Source organism: Ochlerotatus camptorhynchus, unplaced genomic scaffold (genome assembly GCF_037179485.1).
Source record: "Ochlerotatus camptorhynchus isolate MF236.1 unplaced genomic scaffold, CSIRO-AGI_Acam_v1.1 ptg000277l, whole genome shotgun sequence".
Classification (NCBI taxonomy): Eukaryota; Metazoa; Arthropoda; class Insecta; order Diptera; family Culicidae; genus Ochlerotatus; species Ochlerotatus camptorhynchus.
The window spans coordinates 2,731,190-2,758,827 of record NW_027040766.1 but is presented as its reverse complement, the minus strand read 5'-3'; the positions used below and the strand labels follow the sequence as shown (position 1 = coordinate 2,758,827).

The 27,638-nt window shown below is 37.7% G+C and overlaps 1 protein-coding gene across 1 annotated transcript in view; it reads right to left on the bottom strand.

Moving 5' to 3' along the window:
• The window catches only part of Tdh (L-threonine dehydrogenase), a 470,436-nt gene that overhangs the window by 236,931 nt on the left and 205,867 nt on the right, over nucleotides 1-27,638 (bottom strand). The window contains exon 5 of the mRNA XM_065227947.1: nucleotides 13,210-14,597. Within this exon, the coding sequence (XP_065084019.1) occupies nucleotides 14,343-14,597 (255 nt within the window). The 3' untranslated portion in view covers nucleotides 13,210-14,342. Of the gene's footprint in view, nucleotides 14,598-27,638 lie in introns of the transcript that reaches the window.

Sequence of the window (27,638 nt, the reverse complement as noted above, 5' to 3'; positions counted from 1 at the left end):
TAGACGTATGGGTTCAGGAAGGTCTATTCAACAAAATCCAAGCGTAATATTCAAAGAAAGGAGCCAAAATCCATCTTGGCTGAACATAAAAACCAAATTTTAACAAAAATACGTAGTTTTGTCAATTTAAACCTGACTTTGGGTGTGCTTAAAAAATAATCATCACATATGAATTCAGCAAGGTCAATTCTATAAAATCTAAGCATAACTTTCAAAGGACAGTATCAAAATCCAACTTAGCAGAAAAGGAAAAGCAAAAAAAAACCTTTTCGAATTACAAACCCGGTTCAACCTTCACGTATGGATTCAGCAAGGTCCATTCTAAAAAATACAAGCCTATTTTTCAAATATATGAGCCAAAATGCAAAAGAAAAACTTGATATTTGTTCCGGCCTAAGTGCAATTAGGAGGTTGCAGTTAAAAGTTGATAGAATCATCAGGAGGATGTTCTTACCTAGCTCATCTACGGATTGATGGCCACTCGTTGGTAAACCTGGATCATCACTATGCTGCTGAACACTAGTTGGATGTTTACTTCTTTTACAACCGATCGGCGTTTTTTCATTGGACTTCTATTATGAGATATCACGCTACTCACAAATGCTCATCGTTTCATCAATTTTGTGGTTATATTCCATAGAATGTATTTTTTCTACCATCGTTGACGATATGGCCCGTAACTTATTTCGGTTGCATCTCGGATTATTTATATTTGCACAACATTTCAATCCTTTGAGCCTTAATTTACTACTTTGGTCCATGGTAATAATTTTACTAAAACTTGTCTTCACAACTTTCGTTATCAGATTGATTGCTGCTTGTATGAAATCAAACTTAGTTTTATAGTGCTCATAGGTAGAATGTAGTGGTAGGTATATAAAGTTAATGGTTTAGGTATAAATAACAGAAGGGCATACAGAATTATGATGCGATAGGTGGACTTCCCAAATCGTTGTTGATACGAAAGAAGATCTCAATTTAAATTTTATTCATATTGCTGATTGCATCTGAAACTGGACTGTCCCAAAAATGCAAAAAGTGTGATAAAAGTGCACGTTTCCGTCAAATCGTTTTGATGTCTTCGGAGCCCTTGCAGTTTTATCATACTTTTTAATAAGTGAAAACGCGCTTATTAGTCCAATTTGGTGTGAAACGCGCAATACCTATGCCCTTATTACGGGTGTCACTTCACGGTGAAAACGAAGTGAAGTGACCACTTGTTACTCACGGTGAAGTAATTGCCGTGTAAATCAAGTGGGAATCACTTCACCGTGAGTGATAAGTTGTCACTTCACCGTGAAGTGACATCGGTAATAAGAGCCCTAAATATTTATGGATAATTTTAGCTAAGAATGCTAAGTTGCTATAGAAGTATCGGATTTTCCTCAGGACAAAAAGTGACCGGTTTCAGCGAGAAATGCTATTTTGACGTACATACGACTACGTCTGTGATTTCTATATGAGAGTACACTTTGTGAAAACCGAAAATGGAACATGTAACGAAATTATTGAAGATTTTGAACATTAATAACTCAGCTGCCTCTGGACCAATTTGAATAAATTTATCACAAATCGATCAGAGATATGCACTATAAAAACTTGGGCATCCGTCCCGTGCAGTAATATCGAGTGAATTGACCCTCTCAACTTGATGGTTAAAACGTTAATCCTTGTATATTCAAATTCTTGACTTAACCTAGCTCTTATTTACTGGAGGTATCCGAATTCTTATATATTGAGCAACCAATCAGTGACCCATGCACGGATCGGGAGAATATGCTAACGAGAATGCGCATAGTCGGTGCTGTCGCACCACATGCTTGGGAACAGCCATAGAGTAATAACTCTGTAAAACGACACTTTCTTATTGAAAGTGCTTATGCAATGCAACGGTCATCGACTCGACGAGTTGCTAACTAAAAGAATCTAGAATTCGACTCAGCATGAAACAACGTGTGAGTTCTGTTGAACTTAGGCATGGTTCGATGACATGTGTGAAGCACATGCCACAGATATTTCCACACGTCGATAGCAAAGCTGCCGACTGTTGATTTTTAACAAGAAACTATTGAAAAAGTGGTAAATGTCAAGCATTGTCCATAAGCGTCGAAATAACTAACAAATCCACCAATTAGGTACACGGATATGCTCTTCCCCAACACTGTCGTCAGAGAGTAGTAAGTAGACGAAACAAGTCGAAGTGGCATTCGCCTCCGATCTTCGGGCGTGTGCGAATAGGGAGGATGAAATTGCGTAAAATTTTGCATACTCATCGACATATTAAGAACCACACGCCCCCAACGACCATACAAAATGCTATCCAGAGTTGTAATCGTGTAACCAAACTTGGAAGCAGGGTTGCAAGTGATTTTGATTTCTCTTCATCGACTTTCTGTTTCGTTAATAACTGGACGGCAAACACATTCATTGATACGTTTGTTGTTCTGGATGATAGAAGAGCATAGCAGAAATAGTGCAAAATGGGTTAGTTAAGCCATGGTCATCAAAAAAAAAAGAAAAAATGATGAAATCGATGAAGAGAATTGACTTTCACCCCTCTGCTTCTTATTTACTTACTTAAGGGGTTACGCCTACCTGCAAACTTTCAAAAAATCGATTTTTTTATTGTCCTAATCGAAAGTATATAAAGTCAAGAATATTTCCTCAAAAGATCAAGTTGATCCGATGAAAATTGTGAAAGTTATGCGACGTACAAAAATATTCACTTATAGTGGACTAAACCCAACTTGAAACTTTAAACGCGATTATCTCGGAATCATATTTTCAAAACCGGTGCCAAAAATTTCTCGAAATGTATACATTAATTTCGTCCGATTCGTTTTGATTTCTGTTCAGTACTATTTTGTGCAGTCCACGATCGTTCGGATTTCGTCTATCATTTAATTTCGATTTTTTACAGCCGATCAAGGACAAATTTTAAGGATCAAAAATCGGCACTTCAACTTTGCAAGGCCGCCATTTTGTCAAAAAAAACCGAACGATCAAGGACTAGTTTAACACATGCTTAACGATTTGGCATGGTTTTTTTTTATTTCAGATGATTACATCACAAACCGCAGTTGGCACGGCAGAAAGCGTTTTTTAGAACATCGTCCACGGGGAGCAGCCGTACGGGGCACCAGGACCTCGTTTTTACAGCATCGACTGATAAATGTACCATTTAATGTGTGTTCAATAAACGGCAGAAAACCGATTTTCAATATGTTGCGTCGTTTTCGAGAAAAAATCCAAACTTTCGCTTTTTTTCGGTCTTGCAGGTAGGCGTAACCCCTTAAGGGTCCTGTGCACCACCAGTGGTGCAAAGGGCCAACGTGAAAGACTTCCATCCTGGGCTGCTGCTCGCTTTTGCCTTGACCTGGGCCCAGGTCAGATTCCTATCGACGTGCTTAATTTCCTTATTGAGGCTCCGCCGCCATAAGCCCCTGGGTCTGCCTCTACTGCGATGTCCTGCCGGATTCCAATCCAGCGCTTGCTTGCAGATTTCGTTTCCGCCCCGTCGAAGTGTGTGGCCGACCCACCTCCACTTTCGCTCTCGAATTTCTGCTGCTATCGGCTTCTGATGGCATCGACGATGGAGCTTGGCATTCGAGATCCAGTTGTGAGGCCACCAGGCACGAATTATGTACCGCAGGCATCGGTTGATGAAGACATGCAGCTTTTGTGTGTTCTCCGCTGATACACACCACGTCTCGCTGGCGTATAACAACACAGATTTCACGTTTGAGTTGAAAATTCGAATTTTGGTGCATTGACTTATCTGGTTGGATCTCCATACGTTTCGTAAACTCGCAAAGGCAGCTTAGCCTTCTTGATTCGTGCACCTAAAGGGTGTCCACGATGAAATTGCCACACACAAAATTGATTCGCAAAATTCGAGTTTTCATCCGATTGCCATCAAATTTTCAGGGATTGAGAAATAACTATTAAACTTCATTTTACCATTTTACTCGTATTTTATTTACAGTCCATACGCAAATGCCCGCACCTTGGCCTTAACCCCGGCCATAAGATTCTACACAACCTGTGAATCAACCGTTTTTTGCATGTAAACCCATACTTTCTTCAGTTCCTCGACTGTCTTCACTACCTTAGGTCGTTTAAGAAGGTGCTGCTTCATAATCGCCCAGTACTTCTCGATGGGGCGGAGCTCCGAAGTGTTGGGAGGGTTGAACATTTTCGGCACGAAATTGACCTTATTGTCCGCATACCACTTCAGCACGTTCTTGGAGTAGTGGCAAGAGGCCAAATCCGGCCAGAAGATTGTTGGAACGTTGTGGGCCTTCAGGAGAGGAAGCAGCCGCTTCTGGAGGCACTCTTTTATGTACACCTGTCCGTTCATCGTGTCCTGGGTCACGAAAGGTGCACTCCGCTTCCCGCACGTGCAGATGGCTTGCCAAACCAGGAATTTCTTCGCAAATTTGGACATCTTCTGAGTGCGGACATGCTCCGGAACGCTGAACTTATCCTTGGCCGTGAAAACAGATTGCCGGGGATCTGTTTGAAGTCGGCCTTCACATATGTTTCGTCGTCCATGATGCAGCATTCAACTTTCGTCAGCATGTTGAGGTACAACTTCCTGGCACGGGTTTTGGCGGACTTGTTCTGCTTCTCGTCGCGATTAGGGGCCTTTTGTACCTTGAACGTTCGAAGCCCAGCCTTAGTTTTGGCCTTCTGGACAAAACTTCGGCTTAGGTGCAGCTTCTTAGCCACATCCCTAACGGAGGCGTTCGGATTTCGGTTGAAGGCCCCAACTACGCGGTTGTGATTTTTGGTGTTGTACGGAATACTTTTTCCTTCACTTCTGGGCTTCCGATCGGTGGTCAACCGTTCCTCGAACCGCTTAATCACTCGCGACACCGTGGAATTCGCGATTCCCAACGTTTTAGCGATGGAACGATGCGAGAGATCCTTGTTCTCGTGATGAATGCGCAAGATTTTATCACGCACGAGCTGTTCTTTCGACTCCATTTCCGCGAGTTTTGATCACAGGACTTTAAAACTTGCAGGATGTAAATAATGCACTATGAACTAAATCCACCCAAATTTTCATTAAATTCTACCCAACGGTTAAAAAGTTAGAGCAATTTCATAGTGTGGCAATTTCATCGTGGACACCCTTTATGTCGCTCTTGGTCCCGCCGTCCGACGCTATTTGGCTACCAAGATATTGGAAACTTTCGACCTTCTCCACTGCTTGCCCCGCTACCGTAAAGTTGGAAGGGTTGCGCGTGTTGATATCCAAAGCAGCCCACGGTTCGGTACAAGGTCAATTGCACCCACCGTGATCTCGTCGATTACGATGAGAAACAGTAGCGGTGATAGTATACATCCTTGCCTCACACCAGCAAATACCCGGATATGGTCGGACAAGGCTCCGTTATGCAGAACTCTGCTCGTGAAAGCCTCATACTGCGCTTCGATGAGGTTGACGATTTTATCCGGGACTCCCTTGCGTCTCAGGGCGCCCCACAGATTCTCGTGATTGAGACGGTCGAAAGCTTTTTCGTAGTCAATGAATACCAAATAAAGGGACTCTTGGAATTCATTGACCTGCTCCAGGATGATACGGAGCGTGACAATATGGTCCACACAAGATCTTCCGACACGGAATCCTTGCTGCCATCGGAGAGTCGCGTCGATTAAGGATAACTTTGCACAGAACTTTGAGAACAATACACAGTAACATGATGCCTCGCACAGAGTCTTGTTCGAAGTTGTTCGAAGTGCTAAAACCAGCGTTTCAGCTGGTCAGTGGGGTCGGTAAGCAATTGTCCAGTCGTGACCTTCACTGGCATCCTCGGGTTCATCCTTGCTCCACTCAGGCGTCGTGAGATATCGTAGAGGAGGCGTATATCACCAGTGTTTGCGGCTTTCTCCCCTTCGTCGGCCAGGGAGTTCACCCACGCTCGCTTGTCCCGTCTGCAAGAGCGCTTGACTCCCTTCTCTATAGCCGAGTACCGTTGAAGGGCTTCGTTCTTGGCTCCTCTGGTTCTCGCCCGCTCTATCGCGGCTTTTGCTTCTCTACGCTCCTCAATCTTCCGCCAGGTTTGATCTGTGATCCACTCTTTCCTCTGGGTGCGTAGCTCACCCAAGTTGTTCTCGCTTGTTTCTATGAAGGCATTCTTGATGGCCGTCCATTGTTCTTCTACGCTGCCACCTTCTGGAACGTCCGCAGCTCGAGTCTCAAGTTCTTCAACAAAAGACCTTTTTACCGTGTGTTGAACCGCCGCCCGAGTCTCTCCTCCCGTCGCTGGATCCGCGCCATGCGTAGGCGGATTTCGCCGATTAGAAGGTGATGGTCAGACGCGATGTCGGCGCTGCGTTTATTCCGGACATCAAGGAGGCATCGTGTCTCCATTTTCGGCTGATGCAGATGTGGTCGATCTGATTCTAAGCCCCTTAATTCAGTCTTCGTCATAGCAATGGAAACTAGCATCACACCGCTTTTGGTTCTTAGGTTACGTTTGCTGGTTGCAATTCTGCTGTTCGACATTTTCGAAGGACCACCTAAAAACATGAAATTACACTATTTTCTAGGAATGCCTAAAAGTCCAAAGTCGTAAAGATTTTTCCAACTAGGCGATTAAATATTTATCGAATTTTCAATTACTCGACATCCCTTCTTAATTCTACTCATTAGATTTAGTGAAGTAGAGAAAATAAATAAAGTACTAATTTATCTGAACAGGCATAGAGAAGAACCATGAAATGAATCAGGATCATAAATTTGCCAAAAAAGTATTAAGCGTTTTTTTGCTAAAGACTAATATTTACCAACTTAATGAGAGAAGGAGTTTAACGAGAAAAACTAAAAAGGGAAACAGCTTCAGCTGGGTGGACACTGATATTCTGCGGTCTTCCAACCTGTCGCAGACACCAGTTCAACCCATCTAGATAGAGCTGGAATTAGGGCGAAACAGCTTTTATAAACAATGATTTCTCTCGATGATTTCTTGGAAGCCATGGCTCTCATTGGAAAATCGACATCACCATCGAGTAGGGGAAGACTTTACCTACAAGATGGATATATTGTTTTATGTAGGCGTGCCTTGAACTCCTAGAAATCAACGAGAAAAGTCATTGTTTACAAAGGCTGTTACGCCCCAATTCCAGCTCTATCTAGCCATGTCCAGCAGCAGACGGCCCGAGACTCCTGCGAGTGCCCAATCATTGAACAGAAGAATATGCACACTTAATTTTTTCTACCGAGCTCGGCTGTGCAAATCTCGGCAAAAACAAGTTTCACTGAGATCTCAGCAAAAGTGACATTTGATTACAGAGTCTCGGATAATGCTTAGCTGAATCTCAGCAAACAAATGAAATGTTTGCTGAGATCTCAGTAAAACTTTTTTAGCCAAGATTTGCACAGCCGAGCTCGGTAGAAAAAAACCAAGTGTGTGGGATTGTCCGGATCGATTTGCTGACCAGCTGTCGACCGTTTTCAGGGCCTCAAAGCAACGAAAACGCTTCTGGATGGGAAAGGGTAAACAATAATCGAACAGTTATGAAAAACAGACATAACACATTGAATATTTCTCACTGTAGAACACCGTCGCTAAAACGATTATCGAATAATGGTACGGTAGATCAGATGCTATCAGCTTTTTACGAATCTCTCTCAGAAGTTATCAACCGTCATGTACCTCGAAAAAGACAAAAATCGATATCTGTTTTCAACCAACCGTGGTGGACTCCTGAGCTACGTAACCTTCGTAACAATGTACGTAAGACGCGCAACCGATATTTCCTTACAAAAACTGGGTCTGACAAAGCTAGACTCCGTGAGCTTGAGTTGGATTACAAAGTCATTCTTTCTGCAACACATGAAAACTATTTGCTCAGTATTCAGTCAACCGTCAAGCACCGCTTCTGGGACTTCATCAAGAAACGGAAAGCTGGAAATGGAATCCCTGGCTCAGTCAACTTCGATGGAACTACTTCTCGGTCAAGCTCAGAAGCAGCCAATCTTTTTGCTACTTTCTTCGAGAGCGTGTTTAGTAAAGCATCACCCGTGCAACGTCAAAACTGTTTTGAACAGATACCGTCCCATAACATTAATCTACCGTGTATACAGTTTTCTCCAGACGAAGTACACAAAAAGTTCTCGATGAGCTTGATTCAAAGAAAGGACCCGGAACAGACAGCTTGCCTCCTGTGTTTTTGAAGAACTGCGCCGCTACGCTGGCGACGCCCATCGCTGCTGTTTTCAACCGTTCGCTCCAAGACAGAACGTTCCCAAATGCATGGAAAATGGCGTCCATAGTACCGATCCATAAATCCGGAAGCTACAAGTGTGTCACCAATTATCGAGGTGTATCTATACTTTGTAGTGTCAGTAAGGTATTTGAGAAACTGATCCACACCGTTTTGTACAGAGCTGCTGCACCGATCATCTCCAACAGTCAGCACGGCTTTATGAAGCATCGTTCAACAACATCGAACCCAATGTGTTATGTATCAGCGATATCCCGTAGCTTAGAATCGAAGCAACAAGTGGATTCGGTTTATGTTGATTTTGCGAAAGCGTTTGATACAGTACCGCACAATCTCATCGCTGCCAAAATGAACCACATTGGATTTCCGACATGGATCACTGAATGGCTCTATTCATACCTGTCTAATCGCAATGCTTTCGTGATGGTGAATTTCGCACGCTCCAGGACTTTCAACATACCATCTGGCGTGCCACAAGGCAGTGTTCTCGGTCCTCTTATTTTTATCATTTATGTTAATGACCTGTGTGACATGCTCTCATCATCCAAACTTTCTTTTGCCGATGATCTAAAATTTTTCCGTGTGATTGTTTCTCCCACTGACTGTGTCACGTTGCAAGAAGATATACATCGTGTGATAGTCTGAACGAACACATAAACATCGTAACTGCTAACTGCTGTGCTTGGTTTTATTCGTCGTCATGCTTCTGGTTTCACCGATGTTTATTGTCTCAAGACGCTATTCTGCTCGCTGGTTCGCAGCATTTTAGAATATGCTTCCCCGGTTTGGTCTCCATTTTACGTTACGCACATCCTTGCGGTTGAAAGGATTCAGAAAAGTTTTATAAGGTTTGCATTGCGTCAGCTCCCCTGGAATGATCCAGTCAATCTTCCAAGTTATCCCGACCGATGCAAGCTGATTGATTTGGAATCCCTCTCTGCCAGGCGTCTCAAATTGCAACGACTGTTTATCTTTGACCTCATAACAGGAAACGTGGACTGTCCTGAACTTCTGGAACTGATTCCATGGAATACTCCTCCTCGACGATTCCGTAATTCCCCGTTACTTGCAATTCCCTTTCACAGAACGAACTTTGGATTCAATAATTGTTTTAATTCTTGTTTGCGTTCCTTTAATGATGTTTGTAGCGAGTTTGATTTTATTTTGACCAAACATGTGTTTAGTGCTAGAATAAGGCGTTTAGATTAAATTAGGTTTTAAGTAATGAGTCTGTACGACGTAGTCGAAGATGGTGATCAAATAAACAAATAAACAAATTACCGCCATCTGTTGAGTACACTGTGGTGGCCACTACACTGAACAGATGGCGATAGTGTGTAAACGTCAAACGCAAGGGAATTGACTATGCGCGCCACAGATGGCGGTGCTACCAACTACATACGATACTTTTAAATTGTCCGTTAAATGCTTGTTCGATGAACAACTTGCGAGTGTTGTGTCTGTTTGTCTGTGGTAAAAGGGTAAGTTGCGAAGGCATTTTCTGATTTGTTCTAATAAATTAAAAAAAAATTGTTCATTTGGTCAAATAATTATATAACTTTGTCATCGTAAACAGGGAAGTTGTGATACATCACTGGCATTTCAATTTCTAGGTCGTTCCAACAAAGCTAAATTAACAAAAAAAATTACAAAAACTAGGCCAAACAAAAAACTTCATACTAATCAAATGAAATATATTATAACGCATTTTTCTCAATTTTCCAGTTGTGCTTAAATACATAAATGCTTAAATAAAAAAAAATAAAATAATAATATTTGATTCTTTGCATCTCTCTGTATATGAAGGTGTGTGTGTGTGTGTGTGTTCTTATTCCTTGCAATATTAGTTTAACCTTCCACACTCTGGAAGTTGCTTTCCTCTCAGCGAAAATAAATACGTGCTCAAACCGAATGTTTTCCCTCAATTTTGACCATCGAGACGTACGGATTCTCTTATCATGAACCCAATTTCATCTCTTTCCCTCTCACTAGACACAATGCAAAATTGGGCACTCTAGGATGCATGATTCTGCACCGGAAGAAAAATGATCAAACCAATTACTGTTTGATTTTTGTATGCAACTTTTGACTACTTAACATTAGCTTCTTAATGTATTCTAATATGGGGAGAGAACTGTAATGTAATTTTCAAACGGTTCGCTTCAAATTTGTTTCATGCGTTAAATAAAACCGAAACGAATAACGGTAAAATCATGTTCAGAAATAAAGTACTGTTGTAGTGGTGCCACCTTTCGGGGCTTTTCGATCTGTTTAATCTTCAAATCGTTGCAGCAAACTTCCAATATACGCATTTTTCATCAACTGAAAATACACTTTGTGCAAATTTAGTACCGTCTATTAGATGCTTCAAATCTTTCAGAAGCTAAATATGTTAAAACAAAAACAACTAAGGATTTGACAGCTGGAGAAAAAAAAACTTAATACTACAACAGAAGGAAAATAAGACTTTCAATCGTTCTTCTATGGTCGATTGTGATTGCTTCTTTTTAACTGATTAACCGTTCCCGTTCATTCCTTGCGGTCGTTCAAATTCCATTCATTCGTTTCATTTCGCGTGTTCATCTTTTTATTACGTACGGCAATGCGTCGATAGCAAAACAGACACTCGTTCGATTGATTTTTTTTTTCGTTATGATTTTTTACGAAAATTAGTTCCATGACTTTATTGATTCTATTACTATATTGATTTTGTTGGTTTTTTTTGCTTCTCATGTGCTTTTTTTTTATCTTTTGCAACAATACACATGCACATGCACAGACATATTCACGCTCGCGATCACTTTCATTGCTTTCTGTAGAAAGTTTCATATACCTACGCTTACAAAAAAGTGGGTTCTATTGTTCGCGGTAGCTCGCACACTAATGCACGCACTCGTTCTGCGGTGAGTGCTTTGCTTTCTTGGTGTGTGTGTGTGTGTGTGTGTGTGTGTGTGTGTGTGTGTGTGTGTGTGTGTGTGTGTGTGTGTGTGTGTGTGTGTGTGTGTGTGTGTGTGCAATCTGTGGGTATCAAATCGCTTGCCACGCGTTTTTATTTGTGTTTGCTTTGTTCTAGTATGGTACAAATTTTACAGACAATCTGTTTGTTGTATTAAAATACACAATGTGTGATTTGATTTGTATAATTTAGCTTATCAATGTATTGTTATAAGTTGTTTTACGTTTTTTTTTTGTTTTGTTATTCTATTACTTTCTTACTACAATTTATTATTTTCATTTCCTTTCATATGTGTATATAAAAAATATATACTTTATTCCTTCGTCACTGTTTTCAATCTGTTTGCACTAGTAGCTAGAATGTCACTCCTGCTTGGACACTCACTGACCAAAGTACTTACAAAAATGTGTATGGGAAAACTCCCATCGTCCTATGCGTTTCTCTCAAAGTTTTGTTTGTTTCTCTTCCTCACACGCTGTAGCCTGATTTGCGACACAGTTATTGTTTGCTTACTTACTCAAATATGTTACCGTCACACAACACGTCATCATTCACATGCATAGATGTATCAAAATATCGACGACAAGTTGAACGGCGCGTTTTTGTATGTTATACTACACGGGAACCAATTCAGTTGTTATGATCTACGTAAAGTAAGCGAAAAGTAATCAAAACGTCATTCAGCTAAATGCAACAGTGTTGTGTTTTATCTCTCTCTCTCTCTTTCCATTCGAACAATCAAGTTGCAAAAACAAAACAGAAACAAGTATGCAACAACTTCCCGATTGATTGAAGATTTCTTTTGTTTGTTTGTTTGTTTGTTTGCGGACAAAGCTTTTTGCGTTTGAGAAATGTATTGGACCAGGTTTGTCTACGATAGAGGTAGTAGTAGTAGTAGTAGTGTGGTAGAAAATTGCTAGTAATAGTTGTTGTAGTGCAGTTGCAGTAGTAATCAATTTAGCATCAATTCGTGTAGTTTTGTATTTCTGCTTTTGGTAGTCAAAACGGACTGCAGCATCCTTCTTGCGTGTATGTGCTTTGATTTTTGATTTGCTGTTGTTTTTTAGAACAAGGTTTTCGAGTAAGAGATTTTCATATTTCCCTCTCGCTTTAGCTATCTACTTACAGATCGGTTAAATTTTGTTGTTGTATCAATTCCTTTTCCCTAATAGGTTCGACTAGTGGTCAATTTTTGTTGCTTGTTGATGCTTCTTGTTATGGAGTAGAACAGTGTTGAATAAATGCAACAAAATCACTTTTAAGGAACACTTCACTTTAGCCACTCTGAACGAAGATGTTCGTATTTTAAAGAAAATAGAATGATGTTTTTCTTGTTTTCTTTGTTATTGCTCAAATCATTCGACTCGGTAACTCATTATTCCGACTCTGATTGTTGGTATTGCATCGCGTCTCTCTAATCAACAGTCAAACGTTTCTGTTGGTGAAATTCTTAAAAAGATCACAATGATAACTGAAAACAAAACCTACTTCGGAAATGGTTGAAATATTTACAAATATTACGCACAGAATACGTTAAATGTGAGTGCCACGGGGAAACTGAACGTTTGAATTTTGGCAGATGGTGTGAGTAATGTTTGCAATCAAAACTTAAAACTTAAACATGATTTTTTACAGTCATAAACTCACAAAAAACAGATAGGGGAAATGACGGCTTCGGCATGACAGACTATTTTCGGAAACCCAAATTGAAACACTATTTTCACTGGATTTTCTTACGAAAAAATTTCGCTGAATGCATGCAAACGATTCTTTATGCTTTCAGCTTCAATTTGACTATATTTTTACCACTGAGAAAAAGCAATCTAGCAAAGTTTTCTTGAAATGCAACACACGCACTACAAATTGTAGCTGATTTCGAGTTGCCGATAATAGAACAGCAGATTTACATGCAGTTCAAATGGAACGGTTGGCGAAGAAAAACTGGTTGCCGACAATACTCGCTCTCACTAGAGAAGATTGGAGCTTTGTAAAAGCGTTTCAAAACAGTTTTTGACAATTCTTTTGACTGAAATTGTTAGAGCAGCTGGCAGCAAAAGATTGTAAACAAACCAATACTGAGTATGTGTGCGTTCCATAGAGAAAAAGGCTATAGAAAGAAGGTCGCTGCTTAGGTTGCCGAGAATACGTAAATTCCCCTACTACCTAAAGGGTTCCAACGTTCGGTTAACTATCAGAATAACCGAAGAAACGTCTAAAAAATGACTGTTTCATCAGAGTTTTCCACCAACAAAAAAGCACCGTAAATAAATGACTTCATTCACTTTCTCACGTTCCTACCAAGTGCCAACCCTACAAAGAACGTTACGCACGCTACGATCGTTCATCAAACGGCTTTGCTGTCCCTGTCTTTGCACTAATCCTACAATTCGGTACAACAACTTGCAGAAAACCTATTTAATTCCCTTCTATCCTCTACTCAACACACAACAATTTCAGCCACTTTAGTAACGGATGTGCTGTATGTATGTGTGTGTGTGTCTGTTTGTTTGGTGTATAAACGAAGTGGTGATATGTACGATGATATACATTGTTCCCTATCGCTATCTGATCGCGCTAACTCTATTTGTCTTCCACCGTTTGATTACTCATCGTAGCGCGCCAATCGCTGTTCACCACGGTTGGCATCATCATCATCGCCGACTACATTCGCCCAACACTGCTCCACTCCTTTTTGCTTAACCTGTGTTCTTCTCGAGAGGCAGTGTATTACAGAAACCAAACAATACAGTGTAGATGTCCCCAAAAAGTAAGCAGAAAGCGTAGCTTATTTATTTTTCTTTTTACCTCAAAATCATGCATTGCATACATACATATACTACTATCTCGTGGTATATAAATTAATTTGTTTCCCGATTCGATTTTGCCTAATAAAATGGGTAATTATCAATTTGTTTTTTGTTTTGTAAAATCTCCTAGCTTTTCACAAATAATTTGTTGCACATAAATCGCTTTGCCATTTTCGAAAAAAAAACCTAATTTGCGGGGCCTATTAAATAAGTTTTATTTAATTTAAAACATTTTTTAAAATAATAATATTAATAATAAACAACTGATAAAAACTGTTTTCTGTTATTTTTTTTTTTCTGTTTTAAATTAATCATATAATTTTGACAAACATTCGTTGCCAATGTTACGTGTTGTTTACATCGGTCGAATTGGACTGTGATTGTTGTTGTTGCTGCTGCTGCTGTTGCTGGCTTGGGAGCAGATGATTCTGGCTGGATTGATGTTGCAGCTGCTGTAGCGACGCCTGCAGCTGGGACTGCGAACTGGAGTTACATAATACGGTATATACAGAGTCGACCTTACTCAGCTTCTCAAACAACGGTATTAGATCTAACAGTTCCGAATCACTAGTGTCGTCGAACCATGATTTCACTGGCACCTGAAGTTTCGGATTTTTATCAGGGGTGGGAGAGTAGAAGAGCAGCAAATTGTTTTAGTTGGTTTGAGTTTCATTTACTTGGGTATTTTTTTTTTGGTTTTTGGTGAGCAACCGGAGTACAAATTAGCTGTATTCGACGGATCAATAACAATGCTTTACTATTTTAATTTTGTCTTGATTTCGAGTTTAGCAAAGTGGCACTGTAACGTAAACGGGTATTCCGGGCTCGGTCCTTTCCCTAGGATCTCGTTTTAGTAGGACTTATGGTGAAGTTTATTAAAATATAACTTACGAGTCAAAAGACATTATATGACGGAATTGAGCTCGGAGATGAACTAGCCATAGGCTAAAAATCTCCTTAATAAAGAATTAAAAAAAGGAATTGAGCATTTCCAGGCCAAAAAGCAAAATAATCATGAATTTTAGACTTCTAGATAGAGCTGGAATTAGGGTGTAACAGCCTTTGTAAACAATGACTTCCCTCGATGATTTCTAGGAATTCAAGGCACGCATACATAAAGCAACATATCCATCGAGTAGGGTAAGTCTTCCCCTACTCGATGGTGATGTCGATTTACCAATAGGAGCCATGGCTTTCAAGAAATCATCGAGAGAAATCATTGTTTACAAAAGCTGTTTCGCCCTAATTCCAGCTCTATCTAGATTTGACCTTTTCCGATTTGCATGAAACTATGCATAATTGGGTGTGTATTATGTATTCAATCTAACCCCCACTGGCCGGCAGTGGTATTATGGAAGAAATTTGCTTACAACAATCCTTGATGTAATAGGTTAAAGCAAGTTTAGTCCGGGAGTTAGAAAGCGATAGCTCTACTGCAGATTCAGCAACCCATTTCAGAATGCCTGCAGGGCTGGTAGCGATCACTGGTGTCAAAATAGTGATTTTAGTGACCATGTTGAAGAAATAAGTGACCAAATAGTGACTTATAGTTGTAAAAATAATGAATCAAAAGTGACCTAAGAGAAAATAAATGTTTGATGTTTTAGACTTATTCACCAAGTATCTCATAAACACTTATGTACTATATGAACCTTTAAAATTAAAGATTCAATTGAAAGTGTATGGCCAAACCCACGGTATTAGTCAGGGTGTCTACTAACTGCAAAAACCTGGAAAACTAAGGATATTTAAAGAAAAGAATGAATTTTAAAATACAAGCATTTAATGTTTCTCGTTATTTACATTCACACTTTTAACTTTATAGATCCACATTGGAGTAATATTCAGTAACAAATATAAAAAAAAAACAGAGGCTTGAAATGTATTTTTTTTGGTTTGAAACATGCATCACAGACAAACAGACATAACACATTGAATATATCTCACTTTAAAACATCGTCACTAAAACATTACCGCCATGTGTTGAATACACTGTGGTGGGTAGTACGCTGAACAGATGGCGGTAGTGTGTAAACGTCAAACGCAAGGGAATTGACTATGCACGCCACAGGTGGCGACTGGCGGTACTACCAACCACGATACGTTTAAATTGATCGTTAAATGCTTGTTCAATAAACTACTTGCGAGTGTTATGTCTGTTTGTCTGTGCATGCATATTTCCTAGAAATTTTAAATTTGAACTAGTTCTGGACTTAAAAGCTATAATACTTCAAGAAACTTTCAAGAATCTGGAGTAAAAATCCATGCACAGTTTTAAAACCTTGTGGGATTTTACTTTAATTTCTAAGGACCTTATTTTAAGGAAGTTCTGGGAAAAGGATCTTTCAGAAAAACATCAAATGCAATCTGCTTTTAAGGTAGTTCTGAAGAATTTTAGATTTCTTGTGAAGCCTGAAAGTTTTGACAAAAATTTGAAGAAACCCTGAATTGAATTAAAAGCAAATTTTAATGAAAACTCTGAAAATTTCTGAGCAGCACAACTTCTTCAGAGAAAAATTTCAAGGGCCTTCTGATGATAATTTTATAAAGTTGTGGAAGAAAACTAATCCGGAGCATAAGTCCTTGGAATCTTTTTGAAAATACTAAAAGGAGGATTACAATTAAATCTGAGAATAACTCCAGAACATCTTCAAAGGAATTCGGAAAATAAATTCAGGAGGGTTTGCCAAACAAATTATGCGAAGAAATCTAAGGAATTTGTGAGGAGAAATGCCACTGAATTCTTAGGAGACTTTCAATGTGAGTAGAATTCCAAGGGAAAGATATCTGAAACGAATTCAATGAATATTCGGAGAGTTTTTTCAAAGGGTTTCTTATTGTGGAGAATTTCCGAGGAAAACTAAAAAAAATTAAATTAGGAGGATAGCTTTATTGAAATGTTGAGGAATATTCAAATGGAAATCAAAATAGACAATTCTGAGGTCTTCCGAACTACTTGAAAGTTCCCAAATTTTTCCTGAAGTTAATGAAACTGCCTTAAAACTCTTTTGTAGTTTGAGAAACTATGCTCACTGATGCTCACAATACTTCTCATCAAATTCTTAAACTTCCCTGAACTTTATAGGCCTTCCTAAAGTTTCCGCAATGTTTCTAACGTTGCCTTGAAGTTTCGACAATTTTCGTTAAGTATTATAACCATTATAGACACTCACTAATTTTCCCTGAATTTATCTATGGTTACCTAAATTTGTTTAATAATCCGGCAAATTTTGTGATATATATTCATAATTCCCTGACGCTTCTGACGTTTTCCGATCAATCATAGAATTCATAGAATACCCCATAACGGAACTCCTTGTAAGTCTCTGCAAATTTGCTTAAATTAGTGGTATCATTCTGAGGCTATCTGATCGCCATTGAAGTACTCGGAACTTCGCTGAATATCATGAAACTATCTAAAAGTATCTAAATTTATAATGAGTTCTCTGGAATTTCTTGAAGATATCACTGATTGCTAAAAGTTCTCACTGATTGCCATGTCTTTGGCAAAAGTTTGGAAAACTCATGTAATTCTATTTAGAAAAATGAGTAGACACCCTGTAGATAGAGAAAGACGATTAAACGCCACAAAGCAAAGAATGATCAATCTTGAAATAAATTCACGCTAAAATAGTTGAAAATAGTGATTGATTACAAGAAAAAGTGACTTTAGTGACTTGGCCTTAAAAAAGAGACTTTTAAGTGACTGGCTTGAAAAAAGTGACCAAGTCCGTAAAAAGTGACTCGCTACCAGCCCTGTGCCTGGTAATTCACGTCCATTCCGAGGTTACTTTTACATACAATAAGACCCGCATGTAAGCACTACCGTTATCATATGAATAATGGTAATGCAAACACACTTCCAGGTTTGGAAATGCGATGTTTCAAAATCTGGCGCGTATTTAGTAATATATGGAAATATGCATTTATGATTGATTCATAATCAGATGGATCTCACCAAATTCTGCCTCCGAAAAAGCACCACTCGCGGTAATCGAAAAAATCTTCCGCGTTGCACCAAAAAAAAGCGAAAAGAAAAACCGACCAACGCGACACCACAGTTACTCGAAACAAATTATTGCCCCAGTGTTTTCACGTCAATTACAATATCACTAAAAGGTTATTGAAACGTGATAGATTTTAATTTACGCTTATCCACACGCGAAAACTAATACTTTTTGATTTGGTACAATTAAAAAATATGCGGAAAACAGATGAAATCAGCGCCAGCGAGGACAAAACCAACCGTTCGCGGGCAAAGCCTACTGCGTTCTTGCATGAAGCTCTGCAAAATTGTTTGTTTATTGTCATTCACATTTTAGCTAAAATTAGACCATTTATAAATTTCCAAATGGTGTAAATTATTGCTCAGAAAATAATATTGATAGCCTAAAAAAGGTTTTTCGAGCAGAATTTCACAAAAGTTGGTGTACGGTTTTTTAATGTTTAAGTGTCCAACTAGAAGTCGATTTATATGTTTCTGTAAATGTCTAGTATAAGAATTTAATTCGTTTGTCTTTTGTGTCCCTTTATTAGTTTTTGATGGTCTTTTCCCCCGTCTCGATAAGTCTCATCGTCGCCCACTGGTCACCATAGCCGGTCGAACTCCAGACGAATCTAGAACCACACTACCATTCATACTGGCGACATCGCTCTGATGAGACAACGAAACCCTACCCCCAAGCTCCTCCCCTTTTCCTATCCAATGTACCACTCTAACCTCGGGTAAGCCACGAGTATTCGGCCCAACTCCTACTAGACATAGAATTAAGTGAATTTTGTTACCAGCAAAGAACAATTACCTATCGGCTCCGTAAAATTAACGCGATTAAGCCTTACAAATAAACGAACTAGATAAAAAATGTCCAACTTGATATTTGGTAAGATCAGTTTTTAGGGGTCATGATTTTTTTTTTCAAAACACGCTCCTGCACTAAAAAAAATTTAAAATTTGGATGAACTCTCCTCATCTCCTTCCATCAAAATCTTACTAAGATTTTCCAAATTACCAGGATTTTTAAATTTAATCAAGAAATCAGGGCTGGTAGTCGATATGTAATATAAAAGTAGTGACTTTAGTGACTAAAATAATGAAAATAGTGACCAAATAGTGACTTTAAAGCAATGAAAAAGTGACTAATAGGGTAACCAACTGATTTTGGACCCCTAGAGGAAGTGAGATCACGTTTATGTCAAAATAATATTATTTGTTTATTATTATTATGCAATTTACATGCGGTTGAGTTTGAAAGCTACTCATCTTGGATGTAAAATGTCACTGGATGTTTTATTTATTGATATATACTCGAAAAATAATTCTTTTCACATCATGATATTCACATATTTTGGACCCTTCCACTTGATTCTGGACAGTGTCCATAATATATTTTGGACACACTGAATGGTAACGAATATATTTTGGACATGCTGAAGTTCTTTCAACCTATGAGCCTAAAATTAATTACGACGGTCACTTCTTCCTATCTCGCATTTGTTAGGTCCGTCTAGGTGGGAAAATTTTCAAAGAAGGTGCCGTAAAACGGGGTGAAATTGATCAGCGGGGTGAATTTGATCGCTGAGTATACCCAATATTGTACTTATGCATAATATTTTTACAATGTATACAAATATACATTCGTACGCTTAGTAACGAAAAACATGTTACACATGAAAAAATATCACGAGAAATTTCAGCGATCAATTTTGCCCCGCTGATCAATTACACCCCGTTTTACGGTATGCATAAAAGTTAACCCCCCGTTACTCGCGCTGTTGTACTTTGTACAACACATATGAGTTTTCCATTGCCATTTTGTTGCTGCCAATCGATCTGAAACCAACTTGTATTCCTCAAAAAACTTGTTTTGAACTAAAAAAGCTAAACTTTGATTACAATTAACCCCCAAAATGCGGATAATAGAGAAAATTTAAATGGAAACCGCCTAAACGGTGTCCATACTACGTGGGATTGACTTAATTGGTTACAACATGGAATATCTCGAGATCCTGACCAGATAGAAAGTTACTGTCTTCGGCAAAGTTGTTCAGGAGGTCAAAGCCTATTTCTTAGTGTACAATAATTCAGAATTATCTCACTTCGTGGTGCTAGTATACATGTGAAATTCTCGTGTATAAAATATCTCTAGATCCTGACCAGATAGAAAGTAAATGCCTTCAGCAAAGTTGTTCAGGAAGTCAAGCTCTTTTCGTTGGTGGAGTAGTTCAGAAATTTCACACTACGAGGCGCTAGTATATACGTGTAATTCTCGCATATACAATAGCTCGAGTTCTTGACCAGCTAGAAAGTTACTGTATTGGGCAAACTTGTTCAGGGGGTCAAGACTTTTCGACTGGTAGACAGTAGTTCAGAATTTTCTCACCACGTGGCGTTTGTATACATATACACTTCTCGCATATGATATATCTCGAGATCCTGACCAAATAGAAAGTTACTGTCTTTGAAAAAGTTGTTCAGGAGGTCAAAGCCTACTGCTTGGTGTAGAATAGTTTGTAGTTTTAGTATACACGTTAAATTCTCTCATATAAAATATCTAGAGAGCATGACAAGATATAATGTTACTGTCTTGGGCAAAGTTGTTCAGGGGATCAAGGCCTTTTGGCTAGTGGACGGTAGTTCAGAATATTTCACTTCATGGTACTAGTATATACGTGCAATTCTAACATATGATATATCTCAAGACCTGCTAAAAATGTACTGTAATCGGCAAACTTGTCCAGGAGATCAAACCCTATCGTTGGTGCAAAGTACATAATTTTCTCACTAGGTGACGTTGAAAGACACGTGAAATCCTTGCATATAAAATATCTCTAAATGACCCGCATACTAGTGCCACGTAAAGGGAAAATTCTGAATTACCGTACACCAACGAAAAGATCCTAACATCCTGAACAACTTTGCCGAAGACAGTAACTTTCTGTCTGGTCAGGATCTAGAGATATTTTATATGCGAGAATTCCTCATGTATACTAGCGTTGCAAAGTGATAAAACTCTGAACTTAAGTCCACCAGCAAAAAGGCCTTGACTTCCTGAACAACTTTGCCGAAGACAGTAACTTTTTATATGATCAGGATTTCGAGATATTTTATATGAGAATTTCACGTATATACTAGCACCATATAGTGAAAAAATTCTGAACTATAGGCTTTGAACTCCTGAACAACTTTTTCGAAGACAGTAACTTTCTATCTGGTCAGGATTTCGAGATATATCACATGCGAGAACTTCACATGTATACTAGCGCTATGTAGTGAGTAAATTTTGAACTACTGTCCACCACCAAAAAGGTTATGATCCCTTGAACTACTTTGGCAAAGACAGTAACTTTCTATCTGGTCAGGATTTCGAGATATTCCATGTTGTAACCAATTAAGTCAGAACCCTCGAAGTATGGACACCATTTACGCGGTTTCCATTTACATTTTCTCTATTATCCGCATATTTTGGGGGTTAACTGTAATAAATATTTAGCTTGTTTAGTTAAAAGCAAGTTTTTTGAGGAATACTCGTTGATTTCAGATCGATTGGTAGCTCGGCTGCAAAATGGAAATGGAAAACTCACACTGTTGTACAAAGTACAACGCGTGAGTACTCGTGTTACAAAAGTTGGCGCGAGTAACGGAGGAAATATAATATAACATAAGGAAACAACTGATCATACCATAAAAAAAATCATTCAGAAGTAAATCTTAATACGGAGACCTGACTCTATGCTTGCAGTCCATATTATTTTTTGTATGGGCTGTTCATAAACTACGTAGACGGTTTTTGAGAGATTTCAACCCCCCCCCCCCCTTCCGTAGAAGACAGTCTCAAACACAAAATTTAAAAAAATGTATGGACCGTAGACATCTGCCAAGCGCTCCCACCCCCCTAAAGCGTCTACGTAGTTTATGAACAGCCCCTTAGTTAAATGCGTTTGGGAGATAGGAAAACTTTTGTGCAAAACTAGGAACTAGGAAAACTAGGAAAACTCAGAGTGGACCACTCTACGTGTTTTGCCGTTTTTCCCATTTTGAATCGCCTGATAAACAAGAAATATATTTAAAAACAATGAATTCATATAATTTTGATTGATTTACTTACCAATTTAATCAGAAATCTGAGATAATAGCACGATCGACCAACCGGAATTTTTTTTTTGTCGCTCTTTTGATGATTCTCATTTGATAAGTGTCCAAAATAAGTTGGTAACATTTTTTTACGATCTTTTTTGGACACTTTTTATTTAATACTTTTTAAGTAAAATCTTAAGGTGAAATCTTTATAAACACGTGAAATACATCTTCCAAAGTCAGATAAACTGATTTGATAAAAAAAAATCATTGAATTGTATATTTTAGACCAAATTTAAAACAAGTCCACTAACGCCGATTCCTCTTGACAAACGTCGAAACGTGAAACTTTTTCGATAACATTTTCTAAAACTGCATAAATTGAGCAATTGTAAGCAATTTTAGGTGAACTAATGATCTTGAGACATAGCAAGTAATTGAAAGAATGTAATTACAACATCAAACGAGATGAATTTGAAGAAACTAGACAGTAAGCGAGAAAAATATATGAAAAGGGTCCAAAATATGTAGGGGTCCAATCCAAGTTGGTTACCCTAGTGACATTTATTGATCGGAAAAAAATGGTTAGTAATTTCGTTGACTGCGACCCACTTCGAGAAATTTTATAAACTCACAATCACAACCCATCCTGAACATTTTTCATGCTCCTTTAAAATAAAACAAGTAATGGATTACCGATCCCATAAATTTACCTCAAACATTATTATTTATTTATTATACAGTGAACCAGGAATTCAGGAAAACCGAGAAAAGGCCGCGAATTCGAAAACACCGGGAAAAAATCGGAAAAATTCCGTGAATTTCGATGACAAACCGGGAAAAATAAGATTCTGGACCTTAAAAAAATTGCGGGCCCCTGGACTGGAAAATATTTTCAGGATACAGTCACTTTCATGAACTAAATATTATGAGATTTTGAAAAGATTTTAGGATGAATTCTGCAGATAACAACAATGTTTTTCAGAGAAAAACACCAACAGATCTTTTTTAAGAACTCTAAGAGAGATTTCACTAGAACTCCAAGTCATTTGTTTTGGGACTTCAGACGTTCAGAGTAGAATCTTTACGTAGTTCTTTTGGAAAATTCATGACGATTGTGAAGCGGATTCCAGGTCCATTTCAAATTAATATTCAAAATAAGTTCTTAGAAGAATTGTGATGGCCATTCAAAGAAATTTTTTAGAAAATTTAAAGATAATATCAAGCGAATTCTGAAAAGAGTTTCATGGATCTCACAGTAAAAACCAAGGGAGTCAAATTTTGAGGGAACAATTCCAAAGGAATTCTCATGTGAGTTTTATGAGAATTCTGAGTTTAATTCCAAGAGCATATCGAGAAGAATTTAAAAGGGTATTCTGAGGAGAATTCCAATCGAATTTTCAGAAGAATTTAGTGGAGAGCTCCAAGATAGTTATGAGAAAAATTGTGTGACAATTCTGAGGATAATTGCATGTTAATTATAAGGAATATTCAGACTAATTCTAAATAGAATATAAGGAGTATGTAAGTAAGTTTCAGTAAGTTTTTACGAAGCGAATCTTAGGATGAATTCTTCGATTTTTTTTCCTGAAATGTTGTATAGACATTTTCAACGGTCTCTCGGAGAGAATCTCAAATTAATTTTAGAGAAACTCTGAAAATAACTCGTTGATAGAAAATGATTCTAAAGGAAATTTGAGAACATTTCATAAAAATCCTGTAAAGAGTTTCAAGCGAACTTTTTTTCAATATAGTTAAAACATCGAAAAATCTTAATGACTTCTTGATAAGAAGCTAACGATCTTGTCAAAAAAATTTGGTATTTCCCTGTTGTGAAATATACATTTAAATGAAGCATATATGCAATTGAGCCGAAGAGCTAGCTAAATGGGTTATAATTTAGTAATCAGAAAATTTCCTTGGCTCAAATCAACCGGGAAAATCACCAAAATTTCGGGAAAGCCCCGGAAAATTACAAATTGGGATTTGCTGGTCACCATGATTATGACTAATGCTAATTTGATTTTTGTTTTATGTCACCCAAAATTTGAAAATTTGGCTCTTTTTAAAATTATTTTTCACTCTACGCTTTATCCTTAAAGTACACAATTTTTTTATTATTGATTTAAGAATTTATCATTAAATGAGTAACTTACTCGTCCTATTTGAGTGATGTCGGACATAAAATGAAAATATTATTTGCATCATCCTTATGCCTTATTAGGTAATCAAATAATAATAATAACAAGGCAAATGTTGACAATTTTTAGACAGTAAATTTTAAAGACCTCGGATATAGAAACTTTTGAAACACCTCAGATTTGTAGCGGTCCAAGAAAAAATCTCATTATTCTGGAACGAGGAAAATTTTCCAAGATGGAAAAATCGTGAATACACACGGCAAATTAATCTGACTCATATTTGAGTCAAGTTAACTTAAATTCGCAAAAACGTAAGTCAAAGAAATGAGTAAATTTTTACTCAAAGATGCGTAATTGTCACTCATTAATGAATAAATGGCATTCAAATATCAGTGATATTTGCTCCTATTTCAATAAAAAATTACTCAAATGCAAATTTTATTGAACGGGACTCACATATGAGTCAGATTTATTTGCTGTGTAAAATAGTTTGCATGCGCCACTTAACATCTGGAAATCGAAAAAAAAAATTGAAAAATTTCGGGATATCGAAATCTCTAAGACAAACAAGTTAAGAAACTTGTGCGGCCCGGAATAATTTTCATATTTTGAATATAGGGAATGTAAGTTCACAGTCCTTGAAAAATTTAAATTAGTAAATTTTCGTAGACCATTTTTTGAAATATCTAAGATTTGGAAAACTTCCAAGATCACGAAGTAAAGAAGCCAGGATGTTGGAATCAGATTTTTTTTTTATCGAAACTTCAGAAAATTTGCGATTAAATTTTCTTTATATTTCAAGATCACAAGGCAAAAGAAAAACTAAGAAATTTTAAAATTTGGTCTGGAAAAAAAATCGAAGATAACGTCTAAATCACGGAGATGTGAAAAAAAAAATATTATTGATTCCATCAGCACCAATTGAACAGTTGTGGTCTGTTCGCAACTCTTCTTTGTCGTACTTTAAACTCTGATTTTTAATGAAACTTTTAACAAATTTTTTTTTTACCAAATTTGATATGATTTTTTAAAAGAAAATTATTTACTCTTGACATTATTAGTCGTAAAAAAGTGACTTTAGTGACTAAATTTTAAGAAATAGTGACTATAGTGACTTTTAGGTGAAATAAGTGACTTTTTAGTGACAGACTTGAAAATAGTGACCAAGTTACTAAAAAGAGACCTGCTACCAGCCCTGCAATAAGAGCCATGGCTTTCACGAAATCATCAAGAGAAATCATTGTTTACAAAAGCTGTTTCGCCCTAATTCCAGCTCTATCTAGATTTGACCTTGTCCGATTTGTATGAAACTTTGCATAATTGTTTGTTTATTGTCATTCACATTTTAGCTAAAATTCGACCATTTATAAATTTCCAAATGGTGTAAATTTTTGCCCAGAAAATGATATTGATAGCCTAAACACGGTTTTTTTTTAACAGAATTTCACAAAAGTTGGTGTACGATTTTTTTTAATGTTTATGTGTCCAACTAGCAGTCGATTTATGTGCTTCTGCAAATGTCTAGTATAAGAATTTAATTCGTTTGTCTTTTGTACCTTTTTATTAGTTTCTGATGGTCTTGTACCCCGTTTCGATGAGTTTCATCGTCGCCCACTGGTCACCATAGCCGGTCGAACTCCAGACGAATCTAGAACCACACTACGATTCATACTGGCGACATCGCTCTGATGAGACAACGAAACCCTACCCCCAAGCTCCTCCCCTTTTCCGATCCTTCGACAATGTACCCCTATAACCTCGGGTAAGCCACGAGTATTCGGCCCAACTCCTACTAGACATAGAATTAAGTGAATTTTGTTACAAACAAAGAACAATGAACTATCGGCCCCGTAAAGGTAACGCGATTGAGCCTTACAAATAAACGAACTAGATAAAAAAAATTCCGACTTGATATTTTGGTAAGAGCAGTTTTTATGGTTGAATGAACCCTCCTCATCTCCCTCCATTAAAATCTTACTAAGATTTCCCAAATTACCAGGATTTTCAAATTTAATCAAGAAATAGCAAAAATTAAGCAACTAATTAAGTTCAAATTTTTAACTATCACAGTATGTTATGGGAAAATAAAACAAAAAAGTTTAGTGTGAAGTGGCACAATCGTATTCAGCAAATTATTTAAATAGCTCGGTGCAGGAAAAATCAAGAACTCTGTATATATAATACATTATAAAAAAATAATTATATAATTATATATATATGATTGGCATCATGAATTTCCGAAAAATAACTGTTGGAATATAATGATAAAATCATTTTAAAGCTTATCCACGTCATTTGATTCCACGCATTTTACGTCTTCTGAACATGTTGCTTGATTCATCAAATTTAGGAAAGAACGTCAATTGTTTTAACCCCAGATCTTTGGGAGGACAGTCTCAGAACCACATTCTGATCAAAACTAAAAACTTACTCTCATATCGCAACTAAAAGTGTTCCAGTTCTTTCGGAGAAATCATTCGTTTGGGAATTCTTGAACTTCAAGCACATCACAAAATTCCAGAAATTCTGAAAACCGAAGATTTTTTCTCTATTTGAAACCAAAGTTTTTGAAACTTTGGGAGTCTCTGTCGAAGCAAAATTTGGACAACTTACCCCAAGTAACATTGCAATTTTTATTGAGGTTTTAAAGCATTCTACAAGTATAAATCATGGTCTACAGAACCCTCATAAAACCACAATTGTTACTTGGGACACTTATAGCAGCCTATTTCCAATGCGTAGGCCAGCAACATAATGTTCTCAAGAGTGACCTTCAGAAACTTACCAGCCATAGGTCTAAATTCTTCATTATTGTTGAATTTATTGTAAAACACCGCTCATGGAATAATGCTCAAAGCAATTCCTATGGTAATATTCTGTTTGATGACTGTTCTGCAGGTTATTACACTATTCAATATCCAAACAGCCCAACATGCTTTTCTTCAGCAAGAAATCTCTCAACTATTGATTTGCTCTTAACTGATTCATGTCAACTTTGTAGCCAATTGGTTACCCATGCTGAACTGACGGTTCTGATCACCTTCCCGTAACTTTTGAAATATCCCAAGAAATCCCTAATCCCAACAGCTCTACTTTCAATTACCATAGAGCTCCCAATCATATCGAACATTTATGGAATAAAGCTTTGATCCAAACATTCCTTTGCTAATCAAAGATGAAATTAATTATGACTCTTCTATAGTTGAAGCAAGAGCTCAATTCAACTATAATATACGACGATCTTCAGCTCTTGATCCGTCTGAAAAATGTCCGTAAGCGGCAATATCAAAGAATACGCGATCCTGCCATGAAAGTTTTCTGGCGAGATTTGCAAAAACAAATTAAAAAGCGATTCTCTGTCCGAGGAACATTTTTTTTTTTGAAAATAATGTGTCGAAATTAGACCCGAGTTCCGAACCCTTGCA